This window comes from Lissotriton helveticus, chromosome 8 (genome assembly GCF_964261635.1).
Source record: "Lissotriton helveticus chromosome 8, aLisHel1.1, whole genome shotgun sequence".
NCBI lineage: Eukaryota > Metazoa > Chordata > Amphibia > Caudata > Salamandridae > Lissotriton > Lissotriton helveticus.
The window spans coordinates 282,389,859-282,410,685 of NC_136069.1; the positions used below are offsets into that span (position 1 = coordinate 282,389,859).

The window sequence follows — 20,827 nt, forward strand, 5'->3', positions numbered from 1 at the left end:
GGTTCCCCGGCTGACCCATGCCTCCCGTCAGTCTTAAAAATGATTCCAGACCTGATGGGTACTAATTTAATGAGCATCTGTAATGCTATGTTTTCCTCAGACATCTACTCTTCAATATGGAAAAAGGCCATTATTCAACCATTGCTAAAGAAAAACAATCCTGACACAAGAAAAACTAAAAACTATAGACCTATTGCACATTTACCTTTACCAGCGAAGATCTTGGAAAAAATTATGAATACCCAGCTAGCGCAGTTTATAGAAGAGAATAAACTATTAGATGACACGTAATTTGGTTTTAGGAAAGGACATGGCACGGTGACTGCTCTTATCAAAGCATCAGATGAAATCAGAATGGTGCTAGATAGAGGAGGTGCCGCAGTCCTGGTACTTCTGGATTTATCAGCAGCTTTCGACACGGTTGATCATGCCACCTTGATCAACTGTGTCTCAGCCTTGGGTGTCGGACAAAAGGCCAAGGCTCTTCTGTCTTCTTTTCTCTCCGAACGGACTCAGGCAGTCAGCATGGATGACTATAACTCATCAGTCTGCTCTCTTCACTGTGGTGTTCCGCAGGGATCGTCGCTGAGTCCCACCCTGTTAAATATATATGTGACTGACTTAGCACAAGTAATCAAGACTTTGGAATGGGTCTCACGTCCTATGCTGATGACACACAACTTGTGCTAGCAGTGCATAAAGACAGGGAGGCAGTGGCGGCTAGTTTTCATAATGGCATGCTGGCCATCGGTGTCAGAGGAGTGTGGGAGATTCCCACACTGTTTCCTGTGGTGCACCTGCTGGGCCAAAAAAATGGCTTCTGAAAGTCTTTAAGGTAATCAAGTTCATGAGTCAAAGTTAGTCATGCATTTATTCATGTGGGTCACATATTTAAATCATATCCACTCCAAAAATATTTGTCCAAAGTTCCACAATGAAGATATTTCAAGCTCAAAAATCCCTATGCATTTCGGGACGAAAGTCCCTTCATCAGGGGACTTGGGTAATCTAAAAGGAAACAAACACTGATTCAGGGAATGCACGCAACCCTATGTATGAAGAAGAAAAATAAAACGAAAAAACGGAAACCACTCCAAGAGGAAAAAGAAGAAACAAGCATTGGAAATGCAATAGGTCTCGCATTAGGAAAGTTTGAGCTATTGGTATTGTAAATGACACTTTTTTTATTTATGTGTTGGTTTTGAAAGTAGCAAAATGAATAGCTTTGTCAGTTACAATGTCAATAGTTTTAACTTTTGCAAATGTGACACCTATAGCATTTGTAAAGCAATGTGTGTTGTATTTACGTGACTTAGATGTCTTGATATTACAAATAACAATGTCTTTTAATTTTGTAAATAATTAATACTTAAATAAAAGTTATTGTAATTTATAATGGCAATAGCTTAAACGTTTGTAAATAACTTTTGTGAAGATTATGTTCAGTGTATTTTATTGTGACGAAAATCCAAGAACATTGCATTTGCACCTACACACACACAGAGCCACACACACATATAGATGTGGTAGTGGTGGATCTGGGGGATATGGTGGTGGTGGATGTGGTGGGGGATGTGGTGGTGGATGTGGAGGTGGATGTGGAGGTGGATGTGGAGGTGGATGTGGAGGTGGATGTGGAGGTGGATGTGGAGGTGGAGGTGGATGTGGTGGTGGATGTGGTGGTGATGGTGGATGTGGTGGTGATGGTGGATGTGGTGTTGGATGCGGTGGATGTGGTGGTGGTGGATGCGGTGGATGTGGTGATGGTGGATGCGATGGTGGTGGTGGATGCGGTGGTGGTGGTAGTGGTGGATGGTGTGGTGGTTGTAGTGGATGTGGTGGTGGATGTAGTGGTGGTGGGTGTGGTGATGGTGGTGGATGCGGTGGTGGTGGATGCGGTGGTGGTGGATGTGGTGGATGTGGTGGTGGATGTGGTGGTGGATGTCATGGTGGATGTGGAGGTGATGGTGGATGTGATGGTGGATGTGGTGGTGGATGTGATGGTGGATGTGGTGGTGATGGTGGATGTGGTGGTGGATGCTGTGAATGCGTTGGTGGTGGATGTGGTGGTGGTGGATGCGGTGGTGGTGGTGGATGCAGTGGTGGTGGTGGATGCAGTGGTGGTGGTGGATGGGGTGGTGGTTGTGGTGGATGTCATGGTGGATGTTGAGGGGATGGTGGATATGGTGGTGGATGGGGTGGTGTTGGTGGTGATGGTGGTTGTGGTGGTGATGGTGGATGTGGCGGTGGTGGATGTGGCGGTGGTGGATGTGGTGGATGTGGTGGTGGATGTGGCGGTGGATGTCATGGTGGATGCGTAACTACAATTACAGCAGGAACCACAACATGCCGATCTGAGGACTGTTCAGCAACACCCATTCAAAGATACAAGCTGTGGAATCAAGACTGGGGAGCCTTGGGGTTTGTTAACCCAACAAAGTTTGTGCTCTAAAATTAACCATTAGGGCATCAAATGCTGCAGCTCATGGGATGCAAACTGCACATATAAATGAAGGACACACATTATGTGAGCCCTGGGTGCACGTAGGCATCAAAGCATTTGGTAGAACTATTCATAAATTAAGAATCGAATAACCAATATTAAAAATATACCTTTTCAAATTAGACCGTAGCAGTTCATATTTAACCTCCACATAATGTATTGTAACTTGAGGATTTGAACGGGAAGTCTGTAAAAGCCTATAAAAAAATAGCGTCAAAAACACCTTTCCGTGATGAGGTGGGTTAAGCGCAATCAGACAACGCTCAATCTTCATTCTGGTTCCACCTGTCGCCCCTTTGAAGGGATTGCCCGAGCACATCACAAAGTACTTGGACAGGAAGGCGCCAGATGGGCAGAAAAACAAAGCACCACGAGACGGGGTGAGCGCAGGTAAGAGGATGCACGTAAACAGGCCTCGCAGTCAGGCGTGGAGAGGCGCGCGACCCGCAGTGCATGTGTGCCTTTGTTATTGTGTACAGAGAGTGGTGCACGCCCCTGAAGCGGCCGTGGATTTAAAACTGGAACTTCCCGTCCAGCAGGTTTCACGATGGCTCGGTGTCGGTCACGTGAAACTCGCCTCACTTAACTGAAAAAAATGGCAGCTAATTGTTGTACGTTATCTTGTGTTGGTGCACGATTCAGGTATCTCTGCCTGGCCCTGCAGGCTTCTTTCAATTGTGATTTCGATGAGACACGTTCTGCTGGAGGTAAATCTTTTGCGTCGTCAGTGCTGAGGGAGGGAGGCGAGGGAGGGAGGAGAAATACGAGCCGGCCGTGAGTCGTGTGAAGCAGGGGGCGGGGGGAGCGGATACCTTTGAAGTGAAGCTAAGCTTCACTTCAAAGGCGGCCGCCGGCCATTGGACTTTAAGATTTCCCTTTGAATGAGTTCCAAATGGTGGGTGCGCCATTGTGACCTTAGCCAAAGCCGTGTGGGGCTAGAGTATTTTCAGTGTTGTTTCTCCATAATGTATGCAGTGGGGTGCATGTCCTTTGTTCCTTAAGCTAACCTATAGAGTTGTGACACTTTGTTTGTTTGAAGTCTTGGTAGATCACGTGATCTATGGGGTATGACTACTTTCTGCGCAAGTTGGTGTAGCAGGTTTGTGTTGCTAATTATTTCGCTGAGAATGTTTTACTCAATTCTAATTTTGGCTCCTAAATTGGTGATGCGACACGGCAGTCAGGGGAGGGGGCCGAGCGACGGAGGGAAGGCAGAGAAGGGGGGGGAGGAGAAATGCGATACGGCGGGCAGGGGAGGGGGCGGAGCGGGGAGAGGGTGTGAAAGCAGCAGGGGCCTGGAGTGCGGCTGAGGGAACAGACGGCGATTTGGTGATGTGCACGCGCATTTTAGGTCAATGCGCTTGCGCATTGACCTAAAAGCCACGGGCACAGCACCAAATCGCCACAGTTAGGTAAACTTTGTTTAAAGCCCTATAGTCTCGCTTCTCTCAATGCGCATGCGCATTGATAGGTCACGAGACCTAAAAAGACCTTGTGTAAGGTGGATGGATGAAACGTGATGTTAAAAAGGCTCAAACAAAGTAACAATGAGGTGGTAAATGTGGTGAAAGAAAAGAGGCTTCACAAATTTGGCCCGTGGTGTTGTGCAAATTAACGCTAGCATATACGAATGTTTTAACAACTTGTTCGAGTGAGTGACACCAGAGAAAATCACCGCAACATGTATATGTATATATACCAGACTCTTAGTGCAGAAAAAAAAGAAGGTAAGGCAACGTAAAAATGAATTCTCACCAGTGTTCCGAAATTACCGCTTTCCGTAGGCGGGTGTCTAGGAGAGTCAGTTCACGGAAGTGAAGAGGTGTGTAAAAACGTAACCAGGTGAACATAGAAAGCAGACTACGGAGAGTGCGAGACGGTGTCTCTAGGGTGATTAAATTCGGGACACTCGGAGTTCTAAAAAACTCTCAAATGTACTATGAAGCTAAACAAAGTCATATTATCTAAAGCAAGTAAAACAATGAGTAGATAAACAAACATAGATACTGGATACAAAATCGGCTATGTATTCAGGTTTCGGCCATCTTGGATAGGGAAATCGTAACGGGACATTCACATAAGGTGATGTGTAAAGTTAGGAGGAAGGAACGAATAAAGAGAATAATGAGGAATGTACAGTCTGAAAAGTGGAAGAAATATTAAAAAATGAAAGAAAGGTTAGGGTGCGAGGGTCATCACAGAGTATAGAAAGAAGGTAAGAATGTAAAGGAGTGAATGGAAAAAAAATGATGTGGTGTATAATAAAAAAATAGAAAGTAGAGAATGAAGGGTTGATGTGGAAAATGCGTCAATGAAACACCAAAGTAAACACAATAAAGTAGCAAGAAAATCAAATGAATGACAGAAGCATGTTAAAGGAAGCAGCTGTACTGAATACGGTCATTGAGTCCTTTAGGTTGGCACGAGTCCAACTTCTTTATCCAAAAAGTTCACGCTGAAGTAATTTGTTTTCGATTATATGTGCCCGGTCTCATTGGGACAACCTCCAGTACAAGGAACCTTAACTGGCAGATGTTGTGTTGAGATGAGGTGAAATGTGCAGCTAGGGGGGATTTCATGGTCTTATTTCTTATGGTGCTTTTATGCTCGGTCAGACGGACTTTGATGGTAAGCCACAAGGGCATTTCAGTAGATAGACCAAGTTCATGAAATCGCAAGTTGCGTTAGTTCTTAGTTTGACCTGTTTGCCAGACTGAGGATGGTTGATGAAGTTACCTCTAATGATATTATTGCAGTGACTGCAGTTGTGGCATGGTCTAGTCCCTGAATAATCTGTGTCAGATAATTTGGGTTCAGGTTCTAACAGACTTTTCAAATTGTTTGCTCTTTGGTATGCGAACAGTGGCGTGCAGTTTGAATTGAATCATATCCCAATTCTTCATGATAATGTTTTTGATGGACAAACTTCTGGATGAATATCTAGACACGAAGACGGGTCTTGCACTGTTGGTTGGGTTAATGCAAGGGGTTAGGAGATCATTTCTGTTCCTCGATTTATTGCGTTCTCGAGCGGCCTGCAAGGCAAATTCAGGGTATTTTCTCTCTCTGTATTTCTGCAGAATGTTGTTTTCAGTTTGGTGATATTCCTCAGGTTCGGAACAGATCCTTTTGGCCCTCATTAATTGAGAAAGAGGTAAGTGTTTCTTCAAGGGGGTGGGATGGCAACTGGTGTACAATAGTGCGTTGTTTCGATCGGTGGCTTTCACATACAATGATGTTTTTATCCTGACGTTTTCGAGGGTAACTAAAACGTCCAGGAAAGGTAAGCTATTGGTATGTGCACTATGGGTGAATTGTATGTGATCATCCACACCATTAATATAAGAGATAAATTCAGGTATCTCTTCAGGTGGTCCGGCCCAAATTAAAAAAATGTCATCAATGAATCTCCAGTACGTTTCAATTTTCTTGGACTCATCAGCGTTGTTTAAAATGTGAACAAGTTCAAGTCGGTGCATGAACAGGTTCGCGTAGCTAGGAGCTGCACAGTTGCCCATCGATGTACCCACTAGCTGCATGTAGAACTCATTGTCCCAAGTAAAATAACTATGATATAGGGTGAATTGCATGAGTTCGAGTAGTAGCACTTTTAAATCGTCTTGCATTGGATGAGAGAGTAGAAAAGATTCCATAGCTTCAATGCCTCTGTTGTGTGGTATTGAAGTGTACAAAGCACACACATCAATGGTGACCAGAGTATGTGGAATGTCAGGATCTAGAGTCACTTTCTGTAATTGATTGAGAAAGTCAGAGGTGTCACGTATGTACGTGGACATGCTCCTCACGATGGGCTGAAGGTACATATCAATGAACTTCCTTATCGGTTCATGGATGGAATTCCTTGTGGACACAATAGGCCGGAACGGCGGTTGGTGCAAGTTTTTATGGATTTTAGGCAGCATGTGTATGCTGGGACACTTAGGATGAGGGTGTATCAAGTACTTCCAATCTTTTTGGGTAATGGTTCCCATTTCCATGGCCTTTCCCAAAATGGTCTTTAAAATCATCAAGAAGGTGTCCGTTGGGTCTGAAATCAGTCTCATGTACAATTCTTTATCCTTCACATGGTCGGTCAAGCTTTTATGATAGAACTCTTGGTCCAAAATAACCAGTGCTCCCCCTTTGTCAGCCTTACAACAGGTGATTTCCTTGTTATTGGTGACTTCTCTGAGTGCTCTAGACTCTCTCAAACTGAAGTTGTTGATCTTCGGAGTGGGTTTTTTGAAACTTTCTTTCAAAGCATTCATGGTGATGGTCTCGTAAATTTTGAGACCGGGCACAGATAATTGAAAAAAATTACTTCAGCGTGAACTTTTTTGGATAAAGAAGTTGGACTCGTGCCAACCTAAAGGACTCAATGACCGTATTGAGTACAGCTGCTTCCTTTAACATGCTTCTGTCATACATTTGATTTTCTTGCTACTTTATTGTGTTTACTTTGGTGTTTCATTGACGCATTTTCCACATCAACCCTTTATTCTCTACTTTCTATTTTTTTATTATACACCACATCATCCTTTTTTTTCCATTCTTACCTTCTTTCTATACTCTGTGATGACCCTCTCACCCTAACCTTTCCTTCATTTTTTTATATTTCTTCCACTTTTCAGACTGTACATTCCTCATTATTTTCTTTATTCGTTCCTTCCTCCTAACTTTACACATCACCTTATGTGAATGTCCCGTTACGATTTCCCTATCCAAGATGGCCGAAACCTGAATACATAGCCGATTTTGCATCCAGTATCTATGTTTGTTTATCTACTGATTGTTTTACTTGCTTTAGATAATATGACTTTGTTTAGCTTCATAGTACATTTGAGTTTTTTAGAACTCCGAGTGTCCCGAATTTAATCACCCTAGAGACACCGTCTCGCACTCTCCGTAGTCTGCTTTCTATGTTCACCTGGTTACGTTTATACACACCTCTTCACTTCCGTGAACTGACTCTCCTAGACACCCGCCTACAGAAAGTGGTAATTTCGGAACACTGGTGAGAATTAATTTTTACGTTGCCTTACCTTTTTTTTCTGCGCTATGAGTCTGGTATATATACATATACACGTTGCGGTGATTTTCTCTGGTGTCACTCACTCGAACAAGTTGTTAAAACATTCGTATATGCTAGCGTTAATTTGCACATCACCACGGGCCAAATTTGTGAAGCCTCTTTTCTTTCACAAAATTTCACCACCTCATTGTTACTTTGTTTGAGCCTTTTTAACATCACGTTTCATCCACCTTACACAAGGTCTTTTTTCTTCTTTTTCCTCTTGGAGTGGTTTCCGTTTTTTCGTTTTATTTTTCTTCTTCATACATAGGGTTGCGTCCATTCCCTGAATCAGTGTTTGTTTCCTTTTAGATTACCCAAGTCCCCTGATGAAGGGACTTTCGTCCCGAAATGCATAGGGATTTTTGAGCTTGAAATATCTTCATTGTGGAACTTTGGACAAATATTTTTGGAGTCGATATGATTTAAATATGTGACACACATGAATAAATGCATGACTAACTGGAACTTGATTACCTGAAAGACTTTCAGAAGCCATTTTTTGGCCCAGCAGGAGCACCACAGGAAACAGTGTGGGAATCTTCCACACTCCTCTGACATTGTTAGTATCATACAAGTCCTTTACCAGCCAGAAGGGACCATTCCTGAGGAGCCCAGAAACGATTAGAAATCTTTTGTTACAGATTACTCTGTTGAACTTCCATTACACTTCGGTGTGCCACAACACTCCTAATTTTTCCAAAAAATGCTGGCCATCAGCTCATGTATGGCAAACCACTGCCTTAAATTAATTTCGGACAAGACCGTTGTAATGGTTTTTGGCAACCTCACGCGGAGATGGTCTCCGACATGGTGGCCTGAGGAATTGGTGGCCTGAGGAATTGGGATTACTCCCTACTCCTGTTAAGGCCAGAAACGTAGGCGTCCTGTTTGACGAGAGCCTCACTTTTAAACAGCATGTCAATGCGGTGGCTTCTTCGTCTTTTTACGTACTAAGGATGATAAAAAAATTGCTAGCCTATCTCCCAATGAGTGCTGGAAAAACTCTCATTAGTGCTCTAGTTATGTCTAGAGTTGATTACTGCAACAGCCTGTTAATTAATGCACAAAAAAAATTTGCTGAATAGGCTGCAAAGGATACAGAACGCAGCCGCTAGGATATTGTCAGGTACTCCAAAGTTTAAGCCAATCTCCAGTGTTAGGAGCCAATTCCATTGGCTGCCCATAAAAAGCAGAACTAAATTTAAGGCGTTATGCATTGCCTATAAAGCAGTTCATGGTACAGGGCCTGAATACCTGGAAAAAGCCTTTTGGGCATATGCGCCCAGCAGAGCTCTACACTCCGCAGCCACGAACCTTCCGACCGTTCCCAGAACAAACAAAGTTAACTGGGGCGACAGAAGATTTGTAGTGGCAACGGCTAAACTTTGGAATCTGCTCCCCTTACTACTATCTTTTAGGAAACAAGTGAAAACTTGGTTATTTGAGCAACAGAAGCCTACCCGCTAGCCTTACAGTTCATTGCGCCGAGAAACGCTTGGGTATTTGTGCGCTCTATAAATTCTTAAATAAATAAATAAATATATTGTAATTGCATTTATACAGCGCTTACTACCCAAAATGATTAGTGGTGAATTAGTATAGTGAAATAATAAATTAATTTGAGCAGCGGACATGTTAGTCTGTTATTTGGATTGAAAGGATAGTAGAGGGATGGAAGCGGGAAGAATTTGGATTTATACAGCACTTGCTACCACTGATGAGGTGTTGAAGCACTATTCGGCAAGTAGCACACTACTCCGGAACTCAAACGGGATTAATGGGGAATTAGTATTGCGAAAAACAAAATTAATTTGTGCGGTGGACCCGTTAGTCTGTTATGTGGATTGTAGAAAGGATAGCGGAGGGATAGAAGAGGGAAGAGCTTGCTACCCCCTAATGAGCAAGCTACTCCAGAACCCAAACAAGATTAGTGGGGAATTAGTACAGAGAAATAAGAAATTAATTTGAGCGGTGACCATGTTAGTCTGTCATTTGGATTGAAAAGGAATAGTGGGGGAAATAGAAAAGGGAAGAGTCTGGGAAGTTTTTTTTGGGGGGCGGTGGGGAGTTCATAGCAGTAGGAGGGCGTCTCGGAGGAGTAAAGGTGAGGTGGAGGGAAGAGTCAGACGGGAGGGTTCAGAAAAAGGCTTGTTTGGGAGATCTGAATAGTAAAAGGTATGAGATTATGCAAGGAGGGGTAGAGGAGGGAGGAGTCTAGAAAGGATTAATTTGGCGTGAGTGTGAACATTTAGGGTGAGAAATACGGTAGTGCATTGCAAAGAGTAACAGAATGAGGTTTGAGGAGTCAGATATTTGAGGTAGGGGATATATTGAGAGCGGTATAGGGTGAGAAATAGGGTAGTACATTGGAGGAAATAGTAGAATGAGGTTTGAGATGAGTTAGAGTGGTGAAAGAGTATATATCACAGAACTTCCTTCATAAACGCTCGTGGAAGTTGGAGGACAGTAAGTGAGAACACGGCACAGGCAGCCATTGTAGAGAGCACACAATAGCAAAAAACAGAGCTGGTGAAAGGAGTATGGGGGACACAAACCTTGCCCGTTAGGATAACTACAACCCAACACAGGGTACACCTGAGCTCTGTACCCTAGCGCACATTAATAGATGAGTTGTTGCACTCTGAAAAGTGCAAGCATGAAGGGGACCCTAGCAAACATCCCTGTGCATAAACCTAAACCACCCGGGAGCTTTCTTTGGCCGACAGAATGCTGGGTGGAAAATTTTTAGGAACCAAAGATCTATATACTTCTTTTAGCTTAAAAACATAGGAATTGGGGGTCAAGTACTCTTATAGAGACAGAAAATAACTCCTTAGAGCATCCCTTCCACCATTTTCCAAAATGGCAGCTCTATAATTATGTGTTTTAGCAATAATATTTGTAGTTTTTAAATTTTTTCTACAGTTTTATATAGCGCAAACTTGACCCGAATCAGGTATCAGAGTGCTTTACATAGCACCTGTTGCATTACATGAGAACACATTCATTTTTGTGAGGCACGGGGAAATTAAGTGATTTGCCCAGAATGACAGGATGTTCAGCGTCATTGCCAAGACTCGAACCCAGTACCCCAGATTCAAGGTCGACCACCCTTGCCCTTAGGCCAACTCCTCTCCCCTATTGTAATTTATTTTAATATTGTTTTTGTATCAGGTTTTCCGTTAATTCAAATTCATAAACATGAGTGAAGCAGGTGGTAGCGGAGGATCTTTACCTCCTGACAGAGTGTTGCTAACTACAAAATCTGAGGGCTCCTTCAACAAGGATAAATGTGTCAGATGCCAAACTAATCTGAAAGGAAAGCTAACATCAACTGCGGCTGGACAAAAGAGTTTGAGATGCTGCAGAAATATAGCAAGACTGAAACTGATGGGTGAAGAGGATCAAATATTTGATCATTCTAACAACAAGTGCTACAAGTCGTATACAATGGAAGAAAGCCTGGAAAAAACGTGTCAAGAAATAGCAGAAACCAGTGAATTACAACAAGAATACGAGTCTTCTGAGAAAGCAATGACAATAAAACTCAATTCCCATCCACTTAGAAGATCGAGGGCTTCCCCTCGTCCACCTCTAACAACTGATCAGATAGCAGAGGATCTTCAATGTGTTGTCTCTGGTTTAGCCAGAACAAGGGCCAAAGGGTTTGACGAAAGAACAATTGTATGGGTGTCTCAAAGGGCAAACATGTTTCTATCTGCAGCTAGTTTCTTCCAAGACGAAGTTTTCAGCTGAGTAGCTGATCCAAACAGTGAGGTGAATGTATTTGCAGCGGATTTGTATGCCCACCCGAACTGCATGCATGCATATGGTCGAAAAAACAAATGTACAATGAGCTCCAATGCAGCAAGGTAACCACCAGACTTCAGTTAAGTTTGCACTCTTTAAAAAAGCAAATGAAAAGCAAACAAGTGAAAGAAATGGACCGCCTCCTGAAGGTAATAGCGGCAAAGAATTAAGATTTAGAGGATAGGTACAGGAGAAACAATATTTGCATGGTAGAAGTGCCCAAATCTGCTAATACGGAAAAAATGGAGGAATATGTGGAACACATGCTGATCACTTGCATTGGGAAATAAGCCTTCTCCCCGCTGCTGGTGGTGGAGAGAGAACATAAAACATTGGCGAATCATCCTCCCCCCAACCCCCAAGACCATAGTGGCAAAACTACTTAACTACAGGGATCAGGATTCGGCTTTATGCAAGGCTAGGAAACAACAATCATTTACATTCGAAAGCCACAATGTTGCCCTGTACCCTGACTTCACACTGGCAGTCCAAGAAGCCACGAAAAGTTCCTGCCTGGTGAGAAAAAACTGCAACAAGCCAACATCACGTATGCCATGCTCTTGTCTGACAGGCTAATGATCACACACCAAGGCAACCACATTTTTGCACAACCCCACAACAAGTTATGAACTACATCAAATCTACGCCTAGAAGCCCCAACTGGGCGGGAAAATCACCGTCCGGAAACAGAGCCACTCCACCAAGGCTAGACGAAGAATGAAACAACCATGAGAACAGCAAGACCGATCACGAACTGTTCAGACGAAAGACAGCCCACGTGATGCACCTTTAAAAACTTCAATAAGCTGCTGCACGCAAAGAACCACCCAACAACGCATGACTCAAGGTCCATAAAGCAAAAATCACCAAACGGAAATGTGAAAAGAAGGCACGTTAGAGCAGGAATGGGCAAAGAGCCATAGACCCTAACCGAAACTGAACTTCTCAGGTGCTCTATACTATTATCCCGGACACCCTCCCCCCATGGTGTTAGGCCTGAGCGGAGGTTCTGCTTCGCCCATTATGCAACAAGCCCCAGCAGGAATTTCCTCTATTGAACATGGAGCGAATGACCGGACTACTCCATTTACGTCCTTATGTTGGGTTTTTTTAAACTTTATTTTTCAATTTTTTGCAAAACACAAGCAAAAACCCCCCTCAAGGCATCGTTATAAACATTTGTACACAGATCGACGGACTCATTATGGCACATTTCGGAGTATGACAACATCTGAAAGCACACGAGGTCATGCATTAAAGCAGTGTAACAAGCAGATTACATGTGACATTGTGAGCAAATCAGGCCAGGCCCAGCTCCATGCACTGTTCGAATAACCTCTCAGTTGGCCCCTCCCCCCTCCCTACGTCGTTATGTTTGTGTTACTCGTTTTCTTTTTTGCTTTCCCTATGTTAAATACTTTCCCCCTTTATCGAGATGTCTGAAATTCCGGATCTCACCGTGTATCCTTCAGAACATGTGCTAACTATGAGAGTAGAACAAAAGACTTGGTATAGAGAAATAGAGTATGTTTGGTTGTTTTGAGGGTATATTGGACTCTTCAAGGGCACGGGTGAGGGGGGGTAATTCACAGAAAGTTGGGGGAGCCGCTGTGGGAGGGGGTAGGTGGGCAGTGGACCAGTTCAGGCATAGATTGAGAAATGCAACGAGACCAAGATAGCAACAAACCCAAGCAGGGAGCAGAAACTCAGGTTGACTCCGCCCTTCCATGGGCGAGGCCTCACCCTCCGGATCCAGAGCCTTAGGAGAAGGAGATATAACATCCTTCCGATGCTTCCTGCTTGGCGACTTCGGTCTCGAATCCGAACCTTTCTTTCCTAATGATGTCGAGACCCATGCTTCCTCTTCTTGTGCTTCTTTTTTGTCGACGTGGAAGCATGCCCCGATGACGACCTCGAGGGTGACTTTGAACGAGACCTCTACCTCGACCGCCTCGATCGGAACCTCAAGCTCTTCCTGTCTTCTTTACAGGGATGTGGAATTCCTATAGCCCGAGGCCGGGGACATATTGTTTGGGGTCAAGGGCAACAAGTTTTCATGTGTATTTTGTCCTTGGGACAAGTAGGTCCAACCCCCTACAGCACAAACCCTTTAGCTGCCAGTTTACAGTACCACATTATGGATCAGGGAAGGGCATTGCCTACAGTTAAGGGAATATGTGTGTCCATGTGTTAATGCTGTTCAAACTTGTATTTATGGTTCATTAATGCAAAGCCTTTATTATTAGGGTGAGCACTAAAAGTAAATGTAAGCTCGGCCTGCACTACTGACGGTGGTTCCAGTATAAATATATGTATAATGCTCCCAGAATCGTCTATGAGTATATGCAAATATGTGCAGAAGCTTGAAAGCACAAGTGATTATTATTGGCTTTCACAATAAAATGTTCCCAAGAAAATGCAAGTAGGAAAAAAAAAAAACATTTTGCTAAACTACTGTAGGATTTTAGGTACCATATCTTTGCAGCACTACTTAGTAACATGTTGATGTATGCTTGCATTTCCCAAAAATATTCATAATGGAAAATCAGTGTAACCAGTTGAAATAAGATTATGGGAAACAAAAATAAACAAGCATTGGCAAAGCCAGTAGGTCAGAAATTGGTGGTGAGCCTTTTGGTTTTGTCAATGCGTGACTTGTTTAGGCATGGTTTTTGTAAAACCTTATCGGTGTGAGAGCTGCTGGGCCCTCACCATTCTAACAAGCATTGGCAAAAGCGAAAATTACTTTTGGTCTCATTGCCACAGCAGTTCCATGCACTGAACAAAGCTACTTTGTGTGCCAATATGCTCCTTGTAAAAGAGCAGAATACTGTCACTCACAGTGAAGCCAGCTGATAGATCGAGAGAGAGAGGGACAGAATTTTATTGAAAACAGAAAAGGTCATGGTTAACGCCAGGCCTAATTAGAGGCCCAATTATTAAAGAAAGTCTCAAAAGTGCATCCATGGTATATATTCTTGCATTAAGTGCATTATATACAGTTTCCATGAATTCATAAGAATTTACAGAAGTAGGCCAAGAAATAGTACTCCTAGAAAACATTTATGAACTGCATTTTAACATGAGCAAATGTGTATGTGTAGATTTGCTCATGTAAAAATCTGAATGATTCAAGTTCACTTTTCCTCCAACCACTTTTTTCCAACCCCGTAAGAGGTTTTACGTCTGCCACTGTCAGGAGTAAATTTCCAAGCTTTTTCAGTATGGGAAAAGATTAGAAAAGAGTTGGTGAAAACCCTTAAAACATGCAAGCCAGTAGGTTTGCACAGACTCGAAAGGGAATTCCAACCGTTGAACTATCGCTTACCACTACCTTCAGCCCCAGTATGTAGACCTGCAGAAAGGTAGCAACAGAAGGGAATTGCTAGTATTCAGACCCTACTATGGTACGAGCCCTGACATAATTAGTGATGCTATATCAGAGCTCTTACATAAAGACATTGCTGTCATAATTTGTCACCACATAACATGGCACAAAAGGGACAAGTGGATTTTGATACAGGACAAGTACATTACATTTATCAAGCAACCTGCCCTATGGACAAGTAGATATTTTATTAAATTCCACACCCCTGTTTTTACTCTTCATCTTGGCAATCAGGAGCTTAGCCTCTGAATCACGAAGTGGCCTTGGTATTCATCTTCTTACAGGATGGACACCCTTGGACATCATGGTCTGAGCTCAGTCACCAAACGCAATCTTCATGCGGGTCCGTGATGGACATCATCTTCCCGCATTCACCACACGGCTTGAATCCGGTCTTCTTCGACGACATCTCCTTAGGAGAAACCGATACAAGAAACACGAAAACCAACAAACAGTAACAAAGTTACTATCAAATCTACAGAGGATCCCTCGAAAACCGTTAGCGTCGACGACGTGGAAAAAAGGGAACTGATGTCATCACGCCGAAGTGAGTCTATTATGGAGTCGGTGACGTCAGCGGAGCCACGCGCAATGCCGTGCTTCTGTGACGTCGTCCACGTCGGCGCAAAGCTACAAAAAGAATTTCCGAATGTTGGCAGATGTATTCATCAGAAACAGAATTCCCTAGCGACTCAAATCTACATGGACAATGACAGGCAGCAACCAGGCCTGGGCCTAGTAACGTGGAACATCAGGGGACTGGGGGAACCACGTAAGAGGCAACATCTTCTGGCATACTTAGATAGGCAGATTGTACACATAGCCATGCTGCAAAAAACGTATTCGGCCACTGAAACCAATTCCACATTTGCTGCAAAATGGCCATCACACAGATTTTCATCGTACTCCACATATTCGAGGGGAACGACCATTCTCATGAAAAAGAATACTCTCTACATGGAAGAGAGAGCTATAAACGATCCTCAAGGAAGATACTGTGTGGTATGGGGGAGGGTGGCATCGCAGTCGGTCACATTAGTGAATTGCTTTGGTCCAGTATAGATGACAAATCCTTTGTCACTGCACTGTGGGGGGTGGTCATAAGTATAGGCACATCACATAATATTTAGGGAGGTGATTTTAACCTCACCATACAACCAGCACTTGAACGCTTCCATCCCCAGCCACAGCATTACACCAAGGCCCAACGCCAAATACAGCAGATTATAGAAGAACACAGACTAATAGACGAATGGCTAGACGCCCACCAGACGCACAGGGAGGGAACATGTTATTCCACTATGCACTCCAGATGGACATCTGGCTGGTCTCCAGGGGAATAGCAACCGGGGTAACCCATACACAACACTTAAAGCACACATATTCAGACCATTCCCCAGTGTACATGCGGATGCTCCCTCCGTGGAATCCATTCATATACACATCTTGGCACCTCGCTACAATAGCGCTGCTAGATGTCCCTTTCAGGGCTCAACTGGGTCAGGAATTAGAGGACTTTCTCAAACGCAATATAGAATCGGTGACAACCCAAGGAACAGTATGGGAAGTTGGTAAAATGATAACACTCAGTTCTTTTGGGAGCTGTCTCCTCAAAGTAAATCAACCTTAATTTTATTGAAAAGAATTCTCAAAGAGCCTGTAGATTAGTAGTGCATGAGAAAAATGCAATTCAACTAATCTGTAATTGTGAGACAGAAAAGTCTCCAGGTTTTAAAAGTTTCCTTGTTGCACCCACTCTCCTTCGTATTAAAACCAGTTGCATGTTGACAAAGGAGATTTGAAAACCTGGAGACTATCCTGGAGACAAGGCTCTTTGAGAGTACTTTACAATACAATTAAGGGAAATGCTGCATGTGGTCCATTTACTTTGAGAAGCCAGATCCCAAAAGAATGGAGTATTATCACGTTACCAACTTCGATTAAATCTTGGGGAGATATCAAGGTGGCTGGAACAGTATAAACCACCGAAACGCGTTGCGCTGCTACAACAAAAGCACTAAATCAAATTGGTGTTGGTCAATAGAAAGAACTGTACATATTGACGTTTTGATCATGGAATTGCGATTGGATTAGTGCCCCAAATGACAAATTTTCATTGTCTATCTTATTCTCCCGTACTGAACCTATATGTATTAATTTGTGTATGTGAATTTTCACATTAGTAGTCAATTTAGGTGTAATATTTGACCTGCTTTTTAATGTATTTTTATGTTTTTTTAATAGAATTCATTGTAATAAAACATTTACATATCAGCTTTGGAGATCCTGTAACACTCTCTGGTGTTAGAAGTGTGTTTGGCATGTATGCGGTATGAGTCATTAATAGTGTGCTTTAAAACAATCCAAAGGGAAATTGTTGCTTTGACTAAGTGGAAATATCAGCCAGGAGATTTGTGGCACTTGGGTTGCTTATAGCAAAACACAGAGTAGCATGCAGGTAGGGAAGAAGAAGGCCCCCTAAGTTTAAGGAATGGTTAAAAGGTCTGATATATTGCCAAGAACAACTTCCACGTACGCAGAACTACTGCCCCCAAGTTCCAGTCCAAGATATATATGGGTGTCCCTCAAGACATAATTCCTCCAATCCTCAGACAAAAGACGACAGGCTAAACCCCCCCCCCCCCCCTGGGGGAGGAGGCATGACCCCTCTGTACAGGATGGGCTTTGTTTCTGTACACAGAGAGCACAGGCTCCCTCTCTACCCAAGGGTCCAGATACATGTCTGGTGATGGTAAACAGCGGGCAGCCTTTCAGGAACCAGACCAGGGCTGGTTGGTTTTAAGTGGGCATCTCTAAGATGCCCTCTCGGTGCATTTTACATCAAATCCCACATTGACATCAGTGTGGGTTTAATGTACTGAGGTGTTTGCTACCAAACTTCCCAGTTTTTAGTAAAGCCATTATGGAGCTGTGGAGTTCGTAATGAGCAACTCCTAGACCATATACTTGTTATGGCTTTACTACACTTCGAATGTCTAAGAATGGACTTAGACATGGTAGCGGTACAGGGCTCATGACTGTACCCTCACCTTAGGGCTAGTGCACTCTGCTAGAGGGGTGACTTACCTAGGCCTCAGGCAGTGGATCGCAGGCATGACACACAGGGATATGTGTTTTAAGGTTCAGAGCCTCTAAGGGTGGCACAATAGATGCTGCAGCCCTTAGAGGCTTTCCCTGGTCACAGTACCCATGGTGCCTTTTTATAAGGGGCCAGGGATGTGCCAATTTTGGATGCAAAGTTACAGTCTTGGGAAAGAACATAGGCCCTGGGAACTTGATTGACAGGGACCCAGAGCATATTAAGTCAGGTTGCATCAGATGTCAGGCAAAAAATGGGGGGTAACCATGCAAAAAAGGGACAATTTCCTACACTTGTGAAAAAGTCTCCCCTATTTCTTTTCTCTGCCTCCTCCTGAGATCAAAGTAACTCTCCTGTTTCTAAACGCTACTGTTCTTCCAAGCCATCTCCAACACTCTTGTTTCCCAACAAATTCTCCTGTCAAATCTTTTTCAAGTCACTCCATCAGATCAGCTTTCCTAACATTCCCCTAAAACTCTATTTTGACAGTAACTCCCCTATTCAATTCACTTTCACCACATACTCATGTGAAATCATTTCTCCTCACCCCGCTCCATGCTTTAGAATCAGTTTTAAAGATCACTGCCCAGTAACATCGTTTTTCTTTGCCCACTCTCCTGCCATGTTTCCATGCCGCCTTCCTGATGCACTCCAATATCAGATTTGTTGCCCCGTTTGGCTCCCTACTCATTTAATTTCCCTTGCATGCTATTTTGTGAAATCAGTTTTCTCTTCTGCTTTGCTGCTCTGTCCCACTTATCTGCCCTCTCCCATAAAATCAGTTTACTCACCAGCATTCTTTCCAGGTCTGCTTCGCAATCCATGATGCTGTTAAATCCGTTTACTCACCTGCTTCCCCTGAAGATGTTCCGCCATACCTTCCCTGCCAAATGATTCATGCCCACTCTCAAGTAATATGTGCTTCTTTACTCCCACTCCTGTCTATTTTAGTTTCCCGACTAAGAGATGCAGAACATGAATCTTTAAATAAGAGTTTCTACCTATGAACAGTGATGCCTCACTTCAGTTTCCGCACAGTGGTTGGTGTTAAAAGACTAATTTGTTTGCACAAGTGCTGGCTGTCCAAAGATTTCTAGAAACAAAGCGCATGGAGCACTTGACCTAATGTTTAGAGATTTGGCCATACAACTATGTTTTTGTAGTTTTTTTTATAGTGGTTGGTTGACATCGATTTAGCCCACCTTTTGCTGAGCTGGATGAGAGGTTGTGTCATTTTTGTTCTGAAAAGGGTTGCCCTAATAATGTGAAGTCCTCTCCACCCCCATCTCCCCCAAAAAACACACACACTACCACACAACCCCCACCCCCACACTATACAGCTCTCTGCTTTTCCTCCTTTTGTGCTTGGAGATGAGAATGGTTGTAATTTCATCTTGGCAGTATTTCAAGACAGAGACGTGATGATAATTAAAAGGCAGCATGCGGTCTGTGCTAATGTTCCTTTACCAAAGCAAGTGCTCATTACAAACCATAAATAAAGAGATATTTGCAAAGAGAGCTTGGAAGTTCAAGCTAACTTTCGACAAACCTAACTGATTACTTACCTTTTTCGCCTTCCAGGAGACATCAGGTGTGTGTGTTTTCCGTCCTTCTGACCCAGAACTGCAGTAGATGATGATTTCCCACCTTAAAAAGAATAAGAAAGGACTCAAACGTATTGCTTACTTTAACAAGCTACAGTAAATGTATGCAAGAGTGACATTCAGATCACTAACTGCTGGATATTCTGTTAACCACCAAAAAAGGCCTGAGGCTTTGATATATAAGCTGAAAGAATGAATAGTAGGCTTTATATGTACACATATACAAGTAGTGAGAAATGCTGGATGCATCTATATAGTAAGGCGAAGTAAGCCTTCGAACAAAATGTACAAAGAGGACCAAATGTTTATCCACATTTTAACTTGCATCGAAGAGAATACTATATATGTAAATGGGCGAATAGAAGTAACCGAAAATGCTGCACTGCTGAATTTTTTAACCTGAAAATGTTCTGGAATGCTTCAGATACTGTTTTAGTTTTCCAAAGAGATTACATTTTTTTTTTAATGAAATAAACCAATAAACACAGAATCATATGTAAGCATCACACAGTTTGCGCAATAATAGCATTATCCACATAAAAAAACCTGCAACTCAATCTCGAAGAACATTTGTGAAAAACAAAAAAAAGGAGGAAACATCTGCATGAAAATACCAAATGGCGTGGGGAGTCAGGCTCGGCCCCCAGAAAATGTGCTGAATAGTTGGCTTAGGTAAAGTTGAATTGGATGTGCTAAAGACATGGTGCGCAATGATAGACAGATCAGGTCTGACTATATATGAGTTGGCCACTACCCTTCTTAGATGGGAGGCTGTACTGCACTCTTGTACCCCCCACTGGGTATACCCTGTCAAATTCTCTGGAAAGGTTGGGTGTTTGTGGGGGGGGGGGGATTTGTTGTATCGGTTTGTCTTTAGCGAGTTGGGGGCGCTGAAGAGGGTGGGGGGCTGGGATGGGGGTGGAAATAGGCAGGTGTGGTTGAATGTAGTTGCAGTGTACTATCTGAAGGTTTTTCATGAGATTGGTAGCCTGAGTAATTTAAATGTACATGTGCACTGTACCACCCATACGGGTATGGGTGGTACAATAAAATTAATCACCTGGAATGTTAGAGGATTAAACAACCCAGAAAAATCAGGAGTGTGTTGGCCTTCCTCGATCTGCAGGATGTGCAAGTCGTGTTGCTCCAGGAGACGCATCTCACTAAACAATCGGAAGCCAGTGTGGGGGCTAAATGGGCTGGTGTTCGTGTGACAGCATCGTTCTCCTCCTATTCGCGTGGGATTGTGTTTTCGATTAAGCGTGGTATGCCATTCCTGCTGATTAAGTCGGACATAGACGATCAGGGAAGAGTGCTGCTTGTGCAGGGAAAATTAGGTGAAAAATGG

General features: G+C 43.2%; 1 protein-coding gene across 2 annotated transcripts in view; it reads right to left on the minus strand.

Annotated features, from left to right (window-relative positions):
- Nucleotides 1-20,827, minus strand: part of NPAT (nuclear protein, coactivator of histone transcription) — a 358,220-nt gene that overhangs the window by 251,198 nt on the left and 86,195 nt on the right. For both annotated transcript variants that reach the window (XM_078657048.1, XM_078657050.1), the window contains exon 7: nucleotides 19,441-19,522. In XM_078657048.1, the coding sequence (XP_078513174.1) occupies nucleotides 19,441-19,522 (82 nt within the window). The remainder of the gene's footprint in view (nucleotides 1-19,440; nucleotides 19,523-20,827) is intronic.